This window comes from Amyelois transitella, chromosome 7, assembly GCF_032362555.1.
Source record: "Amyelois transitella isolate CPQ chromosome 7, ilAmyTran1.1, whole genome shotgun sequence".
Classification (NCBI taxonomy): domain Eukaryota; kingdom Metazoa; phylum Arthropoda; class Insecta; order Lepidoptera; family Pyralidae; genus Amyelois; species Amyelois transitella.
In genome coordinates, this window is record NC_083510.1 from 10778206 (window position 1) to 10796256 (window position 18051).

The 18051-nt window shown below is 35.1% G+C and overlaps 1 protein-coding gene across 2 annotated transcripts in view; it reads right to left on the reverse strand.

Moving 5' to 3' along the window:
* Positions 1-248: 248 nt before the first annotated feature.
* LOC106130232 (cardioacceleratory peptide receptor) overlaps positions 249-18051 on the reverse strand; it is a 103958-nt gene continuing 86155 nt past the window's right edge. For both annotated transcript variants that reach the window (XM_013329029.2, XM_013329027.2), the window contains exons 4-12: positions 16317-16452; positions 8961-9064; positions 8138-8231; positions 7318-7413; positions 5538-5741; positions 4794-4895; positions 3604-3784; positions 2570-2714; positions 249-1822 (exon numbers count right to left, since the gene is read on the reverse strand). In XM_013329029.2, coding sequence (XP_013184483.1) covers positions 1733-1822; positions 2570-2714; positions 3604-3784; positions 4794-4895; positions 5538-5741; positions 7318-7413; positions 8138-8231; positions 8961-9064; positions 16317-16452 — 1152 coding nt within the window. In that variant the 3' untranslated portion in view covers positions 249-1732. The remainder of the gene's footprint in view (positions 1823-2569; positions 2715-3603; positions 3785-4793; positions 4896-5537; positions 5742-7317; positions 7414-8137; positions 8232-8960; positions 9065-16316; positions 16453-18051) is intronic.

Here is an 18051-nt window from a genome sequence, read left to right on the forward strand (position 1 = left end):
TGCTTAGCGATAATTCCGCCTTTGCTCAACATATTCATAATGTATGTTTCTACTACACATGTATATTTTGCTTACGGGCAATAAAGATAATTTGTATTGCATTGTTTTTCTTTCCATATGGTAGTAAGTGGTTGAAGATTATTGCCTAAAATTTAATATCTATTTCATAATTTAAACTTCATTTCCGTTTTATACTTTAAAGGTAAGAAAAGATTGCTTTAATATCAGACAGAGAGTGACCACTTGTGTCATTAAATGTATGACGTTTTCTCAGTAATGTGTTTTAAAAATAACATGTACTTATATTTAAAAAAAGAAGACTAACAAATGAACAAGTAAAAATTAATTGAATATAATTCTAATCTTTGGTCATATTAAATGCATTTGAATTAAAGTTGTGATTTATTTATTTGGGTATTCGGTTATTTAGCTAAACCATATACTTTGAAATTATATATGTATTTACAATAAACTTTACCATTTATTTTTTAATTATACGAACAAAGTCTACCCCGTTTAAGAGTAGGCATAATTATAAAAAGTTAGGTATCTCAACATCTGGTACATCATCTTTTTTCTAAAACATCGTCACCTTATTAACAAAAAATAAATATATTCTTATATACTTAATTATTATTCTGTCAATATTTAATTTGTCAGTTAAATAAATTATTTACAATATATATAATATACATGTATATAATTTGTTAGAGTAACACGGGTTTCCGTCTCGTAATAAAAGCCCGTAGAAACTCTAAGTCAATATTGTATGTGATTTTATGACATTTATAATCTACATAATAAATACAATTTTTGTACTAATATTAAGCACGTTTGCGCAGACTTAATAATGAAATTGCGAGATAATTTTTAAAACATAAAAACCAAGAAGTGGAAGTTTCAAATAAATATAAGAAGAAATCTGAGAAAGGTGTCGACGAATAAAATTCTAGTTTAGCAAGACTTTTACTTGATAAATGTTATTTTTTTTTACTTTGTTCGTTCGATGGAGCCTAAATTGCTTGCGTTAAAGATGTTTTTTAACTGATTTTTAATTCATCGCCATCTTTAAAATTGTCATATCCACCTGTAATTATCATATCCACAAGTTTACTAAAGTAATTACTATAAGAACGAACAAATGCTCCGATTCGCTTTAGAATTTCTCTTTAAGTTTGTACTGATACAAGTTCATGGTTCTTTTAGTTCTTTAAATGAAATTCGCATCTTAACGTTATTTGGGCTTCATTCATACGATTTATACCTATTTATGTTCTAATAAAAACTGTACAATAATAAACAATCAGTAATATGTTATCAATTACAGTCAAGTCTAGCGGTCAAGTCCAGCGAAGATCATGATTTCTCTCCGTAGAGACACTCTAGTTTGGTACAGTCAACAACAAATCAAGCGACTTGGTTTCTCTCCCGTGGAGCTGTAAAAGCGGACGAAAGAATACAAATTCACCTGTACAAATTACATAAATCTTTACTTACACATACTAACCGAAATGCTACATTAACAAATACATTGACTAATATTTTGGCATTAACAGTCAAGTCGGGCGAAGAACCTTAATCCTCTTTCCAGACACTGCAGTTTAAATATTTACAGTCAAGCGAAGCACACTAGGTTCCTCTCCGTGGAGCTGCGGTAACAGCGGACGTGCTGCGCGCACGCCGCCCGCCGCTAGAGCATGACGTCGCGCGCGCAGGCCCGCGGCGCGCGCCGTCACTCGCGCACCGACACCAGCACGAGCTGGGTGCGCCTCGCGTCCGCGGGGAGCCGGGACACGCTGCCGCTGCGTGTCCTGTTTAGTATCTGATAAATAAATGAAAAGTTTTTAAGTTGTCGAGAAAATTATTAGTTACTAGAGGCCCGTGACTTCGTCCGCATGGAAACCCTATCAATCCCGCGAGAACTCCGGGATAAAAAGTAGCCTATATGTTATTCTAGGTCTTCAGCTACCTACATACCAAATTTCATCGTAATCGGTTCAGTAGTTTTTGCGTGAAAGAGTAACAAATATTCGAACTGACATCCTGACATACTCACAAACTTTCGCATTTATAATATTAGTAGGATTATACAACATGAGATCAAAGTTAAGAAGTCAAACGCAATTAATATTATAAACACTGTAACAGTGGATGAGGAGTTGAGGTATCTTAAGCTAAGTTAACTTGTGAATTAGAAATAACTCATGTTAATTATACTGCAGCCATGTTTGCCAGCACCCTTATTTAAATGTAATATTTATATATATTGTTACTTGTAGGTATTGGTAATAACTGATTCTCTTACGGAAGGGGTAAACATTATGAAAAAACGTGTGTTTTCGAACAACTGAATGAGTAACTTTGATGTAAGCTATGATAAGATCAATGACATAAATATTTCGTGATTCCCACTTCAGTTTTTTCATTGCCCATCGTTCTTTATAAGTTTGAAAGTAGGATTTAAACACACAACGTCACATGGAACTCATCTTGCTTACCACCTTTTTCAGAATTTTCAGAGACAAGATACCATAAAGAACAGAAAAAAATAACTACAGAATAAAATTACCGTAGCAACAGAATGAGATCTCCTTGCATGTGTGGAACTGAGGAGGTCTGAGTTCGCGGTGGAGTCAGACCTTGACCTAAGAGTTCCCCGACCATGCCTCTTGCGACCTCTTCCCCACCATAGCCACCTGTATGGTGGTACTCTCCTGAAAAAGAGAAAGAAATTGATTTTTTTTAGAATGGTCACGACATAATAAATTTTACTGAGAGAAGTTACCAAAGTAGTACATACATACATACTATCTAGTCTTATATCTTTTGCAGGGTGGACAGAGCCAATAGTTTTCAAAAAACTGAAAGGCCATGTTCAGCAGTTCGAATTAAAATAGTGACAGGTTGCTAGCCCAGTAGAAACATTTTATCAGTACTGCTATTCCTATCAACATTCGAAAGGAATTCGAGGAGGTCATTCATTAACAACAACAATTGTAGGTATGATGGCAGAACAAACTGTAGATTGGGAAACAGCTAAGTTGAAGTGCAAGACTTTTTATAATAGAAAATGTTAAAAGTTTGCTTGATCAAACTATTAAGGTATTTAGTCATAGAAAGTCGATCTAATTATTACTAATTTAGATCCATTTTAGGATAGAACTCACCTCAAACTAGTGTAGATGTGAGAGGAAAACATACAGCAGATGAGCGGGTTGGCGGCAGAGTTCATCGGAGCCAATCTTTGTATGACAGTGTTTATGGCAAAGTCGATCTAATTATTACTAATTTAGATCCATTTTAGGATAGAACTCACCTCAAACTAGTGTAGATGTGAGGGGAAAACATACAGCAGATGAGCGGGTTGGCGGCAGAGTTCATCGGAGCCAAACTTTGTATGACAGTGTTTATGGCAAAGTCGATCTAATTGTTACTGATTTAGATCTAATTTAGGATAGAACTAACCTCAAACTAGTGTAGATGTGAGGGGAAAACATACAGCAGATGAGCGGTTTAGCGGCAGAGTTTAACGGAGTCAAGAGTGGGTATAGAAAAGTTGGTCTTATTGTTACTGATTTAGATCTAATTTAGGATAAAACTCACCTCAAACTTGTGTAGATGTGAGGGGAAAACATGCAGCAGATGAGCGGGTTGGCGGCAGAGTTTAACGGAGCCAAACTTTGTATGAGAGTGGCTATGGCGAAGTTGCTCTGTGTGTGAGGTATGTGGTTGTAGACTTGGAGAAGGTCGAAGACGATATACGGTGACCAGCATAGGACGAATACTGAAAAGGTTAAAAATTAAAAATTAATACATACAAACATATGATCACGTCTATATCCCTAGCGGGGTTGACAGAGCCACCAGTCTTGAAAAGACTGATAGGCCACGCTCAGCTGTGTGGCTTAGTTATAGAATTGAGATTCAAATAGTGACAGGTTGCTAGCCCATCGAATAAAAGAGGGATCTCAAGTTTATAAGCCCATCCCTTAGTCGCCTTTTATGACATCCGTGGGAAAGAGATGGAGTGGTCCTATTCTTTTCTTATGGTGCCGGGAACCACACGGCACATGGACTAATCCAAAAAAATCCAAAAATTAATCCAAAAGAAATGTTTTTCCTATCACCAGAAACGGTTGTCACGATTCCCTTGTAAGTCGAGTGAGTAAAGTTGAGCGAGTTAAATCAGGATCGACCTTTGACATCAATTCAAGAGTTGGCTAAAAAGATCAAAGTAAGCTACTTCGTACTACTACGTCACTTCACTACTTATCCAAGTGATAATAAGAAAATAAGGGGAAATAGCTTAATGGTTATTAATAGGTAATTCACACCTTTATATTGTTTAGTATTGTCTTTGTTTTACAAGAATATGGATGGATATTGAATGACAAGGTCATGAACCTAGTAAATAAATTTATATGATAGGCCAAAATTTTAACAACATTTTTAAGATCTCATCACTATTTTTAAATTTTATTGTTAATTTTTTTATCATTTCAATTCCATTTTATTAATATTCAGACCATTTTTCCTCGAGTTTGAGTTAGTCCTCATTATAGTTTTAAATACGTAGTTCAATTTCAAAATACAAAATTCAAAAGTTTATTCATTATTATAGGATACTTCATATCGCTTAATAATTGTCAAAACGTTTGGTTTCAAAAAAGTGGTTGACGCCAAATAAATTACTTAAAATTAGTTCGAAAGGCCATTTTATTTTTAATTATCCATAGACAAATCTCATTTTCTGTGGCTTTTTTTATTAATACTTAGTATCCAATAAAACTTACCGAAAACAATCACGAAGGTCATTTTAACACTTTTAATTTTCGCCCTCGGTATCAGCCCTCGGGAGCTCGCTCGTCTCGAATCCAGATCACTCTCCACTTGTCCTGGAAATATTGAAAAAAATTCTTTAAAAATTATTTTCTTTTTCATCAAAGATTTGATAGACTGCGAGCCACCCCTTTATACATTACTAGAGGCCGCCCGCGACTTCGTCCGCAAGGAAACCTTATCAATCCCGCGGGAACTCCGGGATAAAACGTAGCCTATATCGCACCCCCGGTGCGACACTGTCACTTATGCAAAAACACAATTTAAAAGAGAAGCATTTAAAACTCCCATAACATTGTCATATTTGAAGATTTTTACAAGATGAGTAGCTTATACTGCGGTAACTATGTGTACTACAAAAGTAACGTTATCGCACCAAGTTAAGGGAAACATAAGGAGAGTTATTACATATGTAACTCATTTTTGCAATTTTTGCATTAGTGACAGTGTCGCACCGGAGGTGCGATATGTTATTCTGGATCTTCAACTACGTACATACCAATAATACTTTTATATTATTAAGTATTAGTATTAACTTAAAATAAAATTACCGCTACTGGCATTTTTCTCTGTCAGCGCACTTTAAAATGTCGCATTAAAATACCATCCAACTTTAAAAATAATTTACTATAAAGAAACAAGTTTTAACGTTACCACACGGCACTAATTACTTTAGCTTACTGAAAGAAATAACTCACCATTTCTCATGGTCTTCGTCCTTCTAGAGTTTATCGGTGGACTCATTACAACAGCCTTGCTTTTAGTCCATATCGTCAGAACGATGACCGCGTAGCAAGCGGCTATGGTCAGAGCCGGCAGTACGAAGATCATAGTGGAAACTAAAGTCATCCAAATCTGCCACCTCTGCGGCGTTCCTAGCTCTATCCAGCATTGGAGTTGACCTGAAATTTATCAATGATCGTGATCAATTTTATAAAACTGTAGCGTTACCTATCTCTCTCTCTCTCTCATCTCTGCGTGTTCTTGGTTGCTCCGTCCATAGAAATGAGTTCAGCCTTCGTACGCTTCTTTGTCCACTTTGGCAACCTCCAAATTCAAATTCAAAATTTTTATTCACTATTATTAGGATACTTCATATAGCTTAATAATTGTCAAAACGTTTGGTTTCACAACATTGGTTGACGTCAAATAAATTACTTAAAACTAAGTTTACTGCCGCTTCCAAGGCGTCAGTGCAGAAGAAGCGGTAACAAACTGCATACTCAATTTTTTTTTTTTACACAGATTGAGTTAGCCTTGAAGTAAGGTTCGAGACTTGTGCTACGAGATACTAACTCAACGATACTATATTTATAATAAATACTTATATAAATGAACATCCAAGACCCAGGACAATCAGAAAAAGTTCTTTTCTCGTGGATTCGAACCCGGGACCTCCGGTGTCACAGACAAGCGTACTACCGCTGCGCCACAGAGGCCGTCATTATCAGCCCATTGGCTCTCATATCATCTTTTGCGACGTTCCGCCAGGATCTCTTCGTCCTACCTCTTCTACCTGGGCCCAGCGGAGGCGGTATGATCAGGCAACTGTTCCCCAAGTAGACTGCAGGTTTCTGCAATACGTGCTAGAGTAGGCGGCTCTTGCTTTTTGTTTAAAGCCTTCAGTATGAACACATACATGAGATAGATAGATAAAACTCTTTATTGCACCGTAAGAGTAAAACATACAAAACAGCACAAAAGAGATAGAGATGGTACAAAGGCGGACATATCGCTAATGCTATCTCTTCCAGTCAACCTTTGGGAGGAAGGAAACCAAACAGGAGATTGCGTTGGCGCAGAAAGAATGGAAGAAACTGAAGGCGGCTTAAGAAAAAGAAGAATAGTTGATCTATCATTGAATGGATATAAATGTCTTTTATAAATTTGGAAGGTATTCTATTGTCGTTATTAGATAAGTGGCAGGCGAAATCTTGGAATTTATGAATAAAAAAATATTTTGTTGACAATTCTCTCAAAGGATTGCCTTAAAAGAAAATGTATTGAACTGATTCGTTACTTCTACGAAAATTCCTTTCTAAATATTTGGGTCGTCAGGACGACTACATTTTATGTAGAAATTCGTCTACACATTACTGTGGGTATCACATACAGTTCACAGTAAAAAAAAATTTCAAAAATATAAAGTAAATATAATATATTCCGCCATACAATGTAAATTTGCCGTGTGGTTCCCGGCACCAATAAAAATAAGAATAAGGCCACTCCATCTTGTTCCCATGGATGTCGTAAAAGACTAAGGGATAGGTTTATAAACTTGCGATTCTTCTTTTAGGCGATGGGCTAGCAACCTGTCACTATTTGAATCTCAATTCTATCATTCAGCCAAACAGCTGAACGTGGCCTATCAGTCTTTTCAAGACAGTTGACTCTGGCAATACGCCGCAAGGGATATAGACGGGATTATATGTATGGCTGTATGTATACAATGTAAATTTAGTAAAAAGACAAACTTACCTTGAACTTCTTTGACTTCATATAGGATGAGTAGTGGAATGGAGAACACTATGCTGATGATCCACGCTGACACTATCAGCCCACGCGCACGATTCCCTGGAAATTGTAAAATAGAAATTGAGGGATATTTACTTTCTAAGTCCTTGTCAAAAAAACTGTAAATTGTTTACAAAAAAAAATATTTAAACAGATGCAAAAGGTTGCAAAATGAATAATTATTGAATAGTTAAATTGTAAAAATACTTAACTATAGACTTTTAGGCATATTTTCGGATATTTTTTTTATTTAAAAAAATATGCAAAACTATGATTATGCTGAAAAATTTGCAGAATCACAATTATGCCATTCAATTTAAAGAACCAAAAATATGTTTGATAAATATAAAAATGTACTCCAGGAAATAGTGAAATATATATTTAAAGAAGTAGCACATAATTTTATAAAATAAATGCTTATTAAAATGATTTTGTCTTTGTTACGGGGAACGTGATCTAAAAACATAAATACCTTATTTATATCTAATTTTGATACATACAGATTCTTAAAATTGAACCATAATGTTTGAATAAAATTTTATGGTAACAGTTAATTTTAATGGCAAAAACCCAATCAAAAACCTTGTTCCCTCGAAATGGACATTCCATTTATTTTTAAATGCTACATATTGATTTTGTTAAAAATGCGTCGTTGTTCAAAACTGTTATAGTACATACGTACAGACTCGTATTTATCTTTTGCGGGGTGGACAAAGTCAACAGTCTTGAAAAGACTAAAAGGCCAGGTGCACTATTTGAGACTCAGAAAGAAATAAATACTCACAGCTTCCCGAGAAGTTCATAGGATTCGTGATTGCATCACATCTGTCTATGCTGAGAGCTACCAGGACATACGTAGAGGCGTACATCACCACTGCCTGGAAATGAAAAAATTAAATAAATAAATATATACGGGACAAATTACACAGATTGAGTTAGCCTCGTAGTAAGTTTGAAACTTGTGTTACAAGATACCAACTCAACGATACTATATTTAATAATAAATACTTATATAGACAAACATTCAAGACCCACGCCAATCAAAGAAAGTTCCGTTTGTCATTATGCCCTGGCCGGGATTCGAACCCGGGATCTCCGATGTCACAGATGAGCGTATTGCCAATGCGCCACTGAGGCCGAAGTAAGTAAGTAAATAATCACTTAAGTATGTTGAAAATGCTTGCGGAAAACATTAGTGACGAAACCAAATTAAATATATATTTTTATTTATTGCTGTTGAGCGGAATCAGCAGAAAATAGGAGCATATACACTAGAAACGGATTTCAATTATTTTACAGTGAAAGTTTGAAAAAAAATTCATTGAATCTTTACACATTTTTCACAGACTGTTGTAAAAGTGCAGGACAGTTTAAACTGAGTCACCTTTTTGAATTATTTGTTTACATTATTTTTAACCTATAAAGTTTATGTCTGCCAGAGATTCCTCCTTTCGCTCTATCTCTGTACAAAATTTCATTTAAATCGGTCAGTGTTTAAGGCATCACAGCGTAACAGATAAACAGACAGAGTTTCTTTCACATAATATAATAATAGTAGCAATAAAAGGTATTTAGTGAGTAAAAAATAAATGAAAATATACCTATACCTGTAAAAACTTAACCATTTTGCACATAAACTCTCCGGCCAGCCAAGCTATTGTGATCTTCTGCAGAATATCCACGAACACGTAAATTAGACCCACAAATAGATCTGGAACAAACGTTGAATATAATGATATATCGCGCGATGCTACAAAGCTTTCTATGAGAGAAACCAAACCCGTTTGAAAATTAATAGCTCTGTTTTGTGATCGGCCATTCGCGAAACGTATAATACGCGATTATTTGAATAGTAAATGCATTTGAAAGACTACTATTTGATGTTACTACAACACAAGCGGTTTCTAATTTGCATTGATATTAAAATGATACATCTTATTCGATTTTACGATATTTGCTTCAGTTTATTCAATATTATTTTGCTTTCCTACTGTGGTAATTTATTGATTACTATTGATATTAATTTGAATGGTGCGATACAGCTGAACGAGGCTATTCATTGTTTTCAAGATTGTTGGCTCTGCCTTACATATTTCTTCACATACCTATTATGTAGATACATAAACATAATCACTCTATATCCCCTGCGGGGTAGACAGATCCAACAGTCTTGAAAAGACTCAAATGCCACGTTCAGCTGTTTGGCTTAACGATAGAATTGAGATTCAAATAGTGGCAGGTTGCTAGCCCATCGCCTAAAATAAGGATCTCAAGTTTATAAGCCTATCCCTTAGTCGCCTTTTACGACATCCAATGATTGTTACCATGGAATGGCTAGGGGTGAACCCCCTCGTGCTCACGAAGGCTTGACTAAGTCACCCACGTTGGAAAATAAACCAACATTGCCATAACAAGGATCTACAATGAGCTATTGTTAAGCATAATTACTCTTACATCTATCGTTACCCAAATACAGCCCACATAATAAACGTTTACCCACTACATAATCTCATAAATCCTTCCTTATTTATTCTCAAACAAAAGCATTTTCTCTCATAAATCAGTATGGGTTAGTTTCTTATTAGATCACGTCTTATAACAAGGGATTTAGGTTGGAAGTCATAGGATACTTGTTAGATATAGTTTTGTATGCGGCGTGTTGTTTGGAAACGTCTGGGCAGTGTTTACACATATACTGTTACTTCATTTTGTCATGGGTTTACTCCTTTTGTTGCCAATGAATGCTCTCTCTTTTTCTTCCTTCTGGCTATAGTCATGGTTGCATCCTCACCACTCTAGAGAGGAGCCCAGGGTAAGATCTTGACCATGGATCCTGGATTCCACAATCTTTGTAAGAGAATCTAACCCGTATTGAATCATGGTTACACATTCAGTTACCTGGCTCAAATATTTCATTATCATACTGTAGGAAGTATAGTTATTAAAGTTAGTTATTCCTACAGAAGATAGAAGGAGGAAAGTGGAGAAAATAATCAGTTTAAAATGTCTATATAATACATCGTAAAAATTAAGAATATTTAACAATAAAAAAATATTTTTGACATATCTCTAACAAACAAAATCATAGCAACCGTTGCTATGGCGTATACCAAGAAGGTTGCCTACAATACATCACCCAGAATACAATCCTAAATATTATGCCTTAAGAACACATCTGTTAGATATAACCTTAATATTTGTGTGGGCTAGTCTAGCCTTCCTGTCATTGTGTAAGACAAACTCACTTATAAGGTAAATACTAAAACAGTGTATATTGCATAAATAGAAGATTAATTAATTTTCGTTATAACTAGGTACAATGAGAATAAACCCTAACAATTTTATAAAAAGTCAGAAATAGATTCAAGAACACGCGGAAACATTTATTTTGTTTGTGTTAGCTGATGGGATAAACTTTTAAATATAACGCCATACTGAAAACGGATCTTGTTTAAGTGATGTTACGCTGAATTTTACAGTCGCGCATTTGTACCGCGTTCCAGACACTCGCGCCTCGTAACGAGTACATTTAATTCATTAATTCATTCACAATTCCATCATAAAGCCATAAAACTAAACGTGGGTTATCAGTCTTTTCAAGGCTCTGTATACCTCGTAAGTCGTAATTATATGTATGGATGTGGTCGACGTCGTTTAATTTAGATTTTTTGTTCAAAACTTGAGGTTCTTCTTTAATGTGATGGGCTAGTAATCTGTCACTATAAATGTGGCCTTTGGATCTGTTGGCCCTGTCTACCCCGTAAACCATAATGACGTGATGTTACAGCGCGTCTCCTAGAAGTTATATTAAGATCTTGTTGTATTAATTGATCTTGAGGAATTGTTGGCTCTGTTTACCCCGCAAGGGATAAAGACGTGACTATATGTATGTATGATAAACATATTCACATAAAACTATACCATAACATATCGACTTAACAAACAATATTCGACACAAAAGAGCTATTAAATTTCGCTGAAAACCTTCACATCGCACGGTTACCTTTTATTAATTTTCTTTGTGAATAGCAACGAAACAATACTGAATAACTATTCAAATTTATTTTGAATGGAAATCGGATTAAATGTATCGTTTTTATAGAGCTTATTTTAATGAATAGGGAACTGAGAAAGGAATGGATGAAGTTTTGACCTATCATTTCATATCTATACATATACAATCACATCAATGTCCCTTGCGGGGTAGACAGAGCCAACAGTCTTGAAATGACTGATAGGCCACTTTCAGCTGTTTGGCTTAACGATAGAATTGAGATTGAAATAATGACAGGTTGCTAGCCCATCTCCTAAAAGAAGAATTCCAAGTTTATAAGCCCATTCCTTAGTCGCCTTTTACGATATCTATGGGCACAAGACGGAGTGGTCCTATTCTTTTTTTATAGGTGCCGGGAACCACACGGCACTCGCACGATTATTTGTAATTAAGTAGATGGTCTAAGAACTCCACAAACTAATTCTGTAACAGAGACGTGATATTTATGGCAGGCTAAATATATCTTTGTCAAATAAAAAGAAGTGGTTTTTAATAATATAGCGAATTCGTACTTCGCTTAGTGCCCAAGAAAAGTAATAAAGGTAAAAGATCATACATATATAATAACACCCTTCCTTAGATAACGTAAGTAATTGAGGCAGTATGTAATTAAAGTCTAAAATGTACAGGGAAGTAAAAAGGAAAAATACTAATTACTTACGAATAGTAATTAGATTGAATATATAAAATGAATGTAATGAATTGTACAAAATATGCTTTAATGAAGCTGAATCACTTCTTAAATAAAATACATACATACATATGGTCCCGTCTATATCCCTTGCGGGGTAGACAGAGCCAAAAGTCTTGTAAAGACTGAATGGCCACGTTCAGCTATTTGGCTTAACGATAGAATTGAGATTCAACTAGTGACAGGTTGCTAGCCCATCGCCTAAAAAAGAATCCCAAGTTTGTAAGCCTATCCCTTAGTCGCCTTTTACGACATCCATGGGAAAGAGATGGAGTGGTCCTATTCTTTTTTGTATTGGTGCCGGGAACCACACGGCACAATTATGTCTAATATTATTTAATAATATAAAAAAGAAACTATTCTAAATTCAAGATTAAAAAAAAATATATTCAAATTTAGACCTCTAGACAGGGGTACCAACACGCAGGCAGTATCTCCGCGCTGTATTGCAATAGCAATACGCTGCGCAAGAGAGCTGCCCGCGCGAGGGTCACATAAGATCTTGTAATTTACAATGAAAAAGAAATTATCAAATTCTTAACAAGTCATGTTTTTGTATATAATAATAATTATAATTACCTACGCTAACTACTTCTCACGCTAAACGAAAGTTTCCTTAGTCAATTTTTACGGCACTGTTAAACGAAAGTTCTTATTTCCTTGGACACTTTATACGTGTTTACTATCCACACATATAACCAATATTTGAACTTTATCATAAAAAAAATAAATTAAGCTACAAATATTTTATTTTCTTGATTGATAAATCAAAACATTATAATTAAAAAATTTGAACGCCTAACGTTTATTGGTTCAATACTTTTCCCCCGAAATTGGTTATCTACAAAGGAATGCAATTAACACCGGCAATAAAAAATGGTATTAATAAATCAGAGATCCGTTTAATCCGGCCCTTGTTTTCGAAGCTCACCCGGAATTAACAAGTTACAGAGGCAGATAATGTAAAATATGGTCTTTATTGTAAGTGACTATTTAGTTTAGAATGAAAAGATACGAGATAGATAGATAAGATATATCCCTCGCGGGGTAGACAGATTCAACAGTCTTAAAAAGACTAAAGGGTCTCGTTTAGCTGTATGGCCTAAAGAGGGATATGATCATTATAGTGACAAGTTGCCAGCCCATCGCCTATATGAAGAATACGAAATTAATTAACTGTTTCCCTTGACTGACTTTTACAATCTGCATGACAAGAGAAGCAGCTGGCATAAACTAGGATATTAAAAGGACATAACTAACCATACATAACAATATGGACTGGACAAAGCAATTATTTTTACGTCATTTCAAAACTTATAACTGTGTTTATTTAAGATTTTTTGACATAGGAAATCATAATTTCCCTCAAGTGAACGATATGCCAAAAACATGCTATTAAATTAATGGTGACCAAAATAGACTCATTTAGAAGCTAACGTCAATCGTTATCATACATACATACATATAATCACGTCTATATCCCTTGCGGTGTAGGCAAAGCCAACAAGTTTGAAAAGACTAATAGGCCCCGTTTAGCTATTTGGCTTAATGATAGAGATGAGATCTAAATAGTGACCGGTTGCTAGCACATCGCCTAAAAGAAGAATCTCAAGTTAACCGTTATCTATCGCAAAAAATTAAAATCTCAAAATTTTTATTAATAATTCGCAACATTTTTTTTTAATAACCAGTCAGTACCAACTGCTGCATAGTAAATCGTTGTTATTTAGTTATAATAATATGGAAATTGTCTCAAACTCGACTAAATCACTGTTTTGGTAATTATCAAAGTTTCTAACCTCTCAACACTACTCGAAGATCGCTTAATTAAGTTTATAGTCAAGATACTAATTCGCTAAGTTGTTGAATGAACTAAAGGTGTGTACCGACCAAGTAAATTAAAATTTAAACTATACATTTAGCATATGATTCGTTAAATGATTCCTTCTTTTTTTTAGAATAAACTTGAATGTACAGACAAAGTTGATCGGAAACTTAAGCAACTGATACTACACACACACAAAAGTTTCGTTTAATATAGTTAAAAGTTAGTGCCGTGTGGTTCCCGGCACGAATAGAAAAAAGAATAGGACCACTCCATCTCTCTCCCTTGGATGTCGTAAAAGGCGACTAAGGGGTACGCTTTTAAACTTGGAAATCTTCTTTTAGGCGACGGGCTAGCAACCGGTCACTATCTGAATCTCAATTCTATCATTAAGCAAAACAGCTGAACGTATCAGTTTCACGACTGTTAGCTCTGTCTACCCCGCAAGGGATATAGGCGTGATCACATGTATGTATGTTCTCAGTTACAGTAACAAATGTTCCGGTGAGTACGTGACTTATAAATGGGATGTATCTTTGGCGCCCTACTTATCTAATGGTGTATTTAGAATTAACCACTTCATAACTGTGAACAAAGAAAGTAATTAAAGCCTCCGAGAGTGCTTTGTATGAAACTTTTCAAAGAAACTTTAGATAAAGATAATTTATGCATGAAATTTATCGTTAAATGTTATGAAATATGTAAACTTTGCAATTTTGGATAATATTTTTTTAATGACTTAAAATAAGATGAAGGTGGAGATTATTTTTAAGATTACATTAGAACCCCATAATAAATAATTTTTAACTAAACCATACCAACCAAATATAAAGAAAAAATTTGATGCCACCCAAATATGAAATTTTTGAGAAGAAGTAATATTTGAATGTCGATTCTATCATTAAGCCAAACAGCTGAACGCGGCCAAATGGTGGTAAAATACACAAACATACAAATTGTCACGTCTATATCCTGTGCGGGGTAGACAGAGCCAACAGTCTTGAAAAGACCGAATGGCCACGTTCAGCTATTTGGCTTAATGATAGAATTGAGATTCAAATAGTGACAGGTTGCTGACTCATCGCCTAAAAAAGAATCCCAAGTTTGTAAGCCTATCCCTTAATCGCCTTTTACGACATCCATGGGAAAGAGATTGATTGGTTCTATACTTGTATATTAGTGCCGGGACCCACACGGCACACCCATTAAAATACACATTTAGCGACAAACTAACATATTTACCAAGATATTACCCTAACCTTCATTCTATTAGGACATCAAGCCTGCCTAACAATCTTAGAGTTACAGTCTAATGGATTTAGTTGGCCATTATCTCGAAATCTAAGGCTTCTAGCTAAAATAAATCTCGAACTAAGAAAAGCGTAAACGAGTTACGATCAAATTATGCCGGATTAGGCTTTAGTTGCAAGAATTAGGTTTTTCTTTTTATGTAAATAAATAATATAAAAAGAAACGTACCGAATCTTACAGTCATTTATGAAAAAAATGTATGAAATTACATTCATTTATAAGAAAAATCCTAATGGCAGCTCTAGTTGTGCATTATGTGCATATCATTTGGTTCACGAGGAAATCGTGACATTGATAGTATTAAGATTGTATTATTTTTAATTTATGATCGCCGCATACAGCCAAATCGAATCATAAATTGGCACATAAAAAGTGACTAATGCAAAAGTTTGAAGGGAATCTATGCCTCGTAATGACGGATGACGATAACCACCGATTATTTTGCAAACCTAATAATCTAACCTAAAACCTAATAATAAAATAATATTACCTAATGTCACACACCAACTGTCAATCATAACGAAGAAAATAACGCGCTCAGCCAATAGCAACGAAGAATCTAAATCGCGCAAACAAAGATTTCACATATTGGAGCATAAATACAATCACCAACTTAACATTATCGGAGCCGCGGTTCCCCAGGCATCACTCCTAGCCTGGCGGAAGATCTTTTCTTTGACGGTCGAGCCCGAAACATCGCTCCCGCTACAAATTCTTAATGAACTTATAGTGCCTGTGCCTACCCAGTCTATAATTACGAGTATGTTAACATTAATTTTCATTGAAAAAATTTAAGTTGGTAGGTAAATGCTACTATATATTGTTCACTAAGGGAGTACCTACAATACAGAGAGTATAACATGAGTACAGTAACAAAAAAATTATCCTAAATTAATGTTAAGGTAATTTACAAAAGGCGACCTTATCGCATTATGTTATCTCTTCCAGACAAGTAAACCAGGCAGTATGACCATTGGCTAGAAAGTTACGAGATACCTTGATAAAAGATCAAGTTATTCCATCTACAATGAATTCAATGATGTAGTAATAATGTATTAATGATAAATCAAAAGATTCCTTACCAGCTATAGCCAGCTGCATGATGAAGAAGTTCATCCGGCTCTTCCTGGCGTTGGTGCACAGTAAAGCTGCTATGACCGAGGAATTTAGTACCACTATGGCCACGAAAAGAATCCACATCACTGTGAATTGTATGGTCTGAAACAACATATATTTCGTAAGGTAAACCATAAATATACATCACATCTTTATTTCTCAAATAAGACCGAGACAAAATATATTTTAAATCATAAATGTACATTATATCTTTATTCCTCACGGGGTAGACAGAGACAATAGTCTCGATTGAACTTTAAGGTCACGGACAACAGCAATTCGTAATTATGGAATTGAGATTCAGACAGTGACAGGTTGCTAGACTATCTCACGAGAACCAAAGTTAATTTTTTATAAAATATATAAAATTATCTTGTAAAATCATATAATACGGGACTAAAAGTTATTTCAGTCTGATCCCCAAAATCTTATACTCTAGTGGACCAGTTTTAGTTTTGGAAGAGGATCCGTTTGGGAGATCAGACCGGAATAACTCAAAAAATATTGTGTTACTCAATGATACCATTAAGACATACCACTAGGACAAAGTTCTTGTTGAAATGACCAGACAGTGAACCCGGGACCTTTGGTTTATAGACAAGTATACTAACATTGCGTCAAACAGATCAAAAATCATGCTCTTTATTTGGCCAAATTTCTTATACGCTTAGGGTACTCTTAACTTGACCATTACATTCTCTATTTCATAAAGGTACATCGTCTTTCTAACTACAACGATTATTTAATTTACTTTTTTATAAAATGTGAAATCTGCATGAAAAACTAACAATAGCTTTTGTCCATAAATTTTCCATTCTGGAAATTTCGCAAAATGTACTTTGCTAAAAAACTGAATTGCCTCATTATTCAGATTTATATTGTCTTCGCTTTTAACCTTTAGCTGTAGTCCATGTTTTAGTCAAATGTTCTCGCAACTAAGAACATTAGCGTGTGAAACTCATTTATTCCCGCAAAAATACTATTTATACTTAAGTTGTTTTTATTTATTTAAAACTTTATTTACCCTTAAAGATACACAACAGGTGACGTCAAGTAGTAATTTACCGAATTGTTTCCCAGTTTAAGGGTGGGTTATACATACATACATAAAATCACGCCTCTTTCCTGGAGAGGTAGGCAGAGACTACCTCTATCTTCTTGCCAAGATCTGGGTGGGTTTTCCAAACTAATATTACAAATGCGAGAGTAAATTTGTTTGTTACCTCTTCAAAAAAAAGAATAGAACCACTCCATCTTTTTCCCATGGATGTCGTAAAAGGCGACTAAGGAAAAGGCTTACAAACTTGGGATTCTTCTTAAGGCGATGGGCTAGCAAACTGTCACTATTTGAATCTCAATTCTATCATTAAGCCAAATAGCTGAACGTGGCTATTCAGTCTTTTCAAGACTGTTGGCTCTGTCTACCCCGCAAGGGATATAGACGTGACCATATGTATGTATGTTACCTCTTCACGTGATACCTTCTGAACCAATCTTCTTGAAATTTCACTAACTTCTTGACATAATACGGTGTCTGGAGAAGGATGTAGGGTACCTTATATCTCCGTAATGACTATAGTTCCCGTGGGATTTTCAAAATACCTGAATTATTGACGGCCTCTGTGGCTCAGCGGTAGTACGCTTGTCTGTGACACCGGAGGTCCCGGGTTCGAATCCCGGTCAGGGCATGATGAGAAAAGA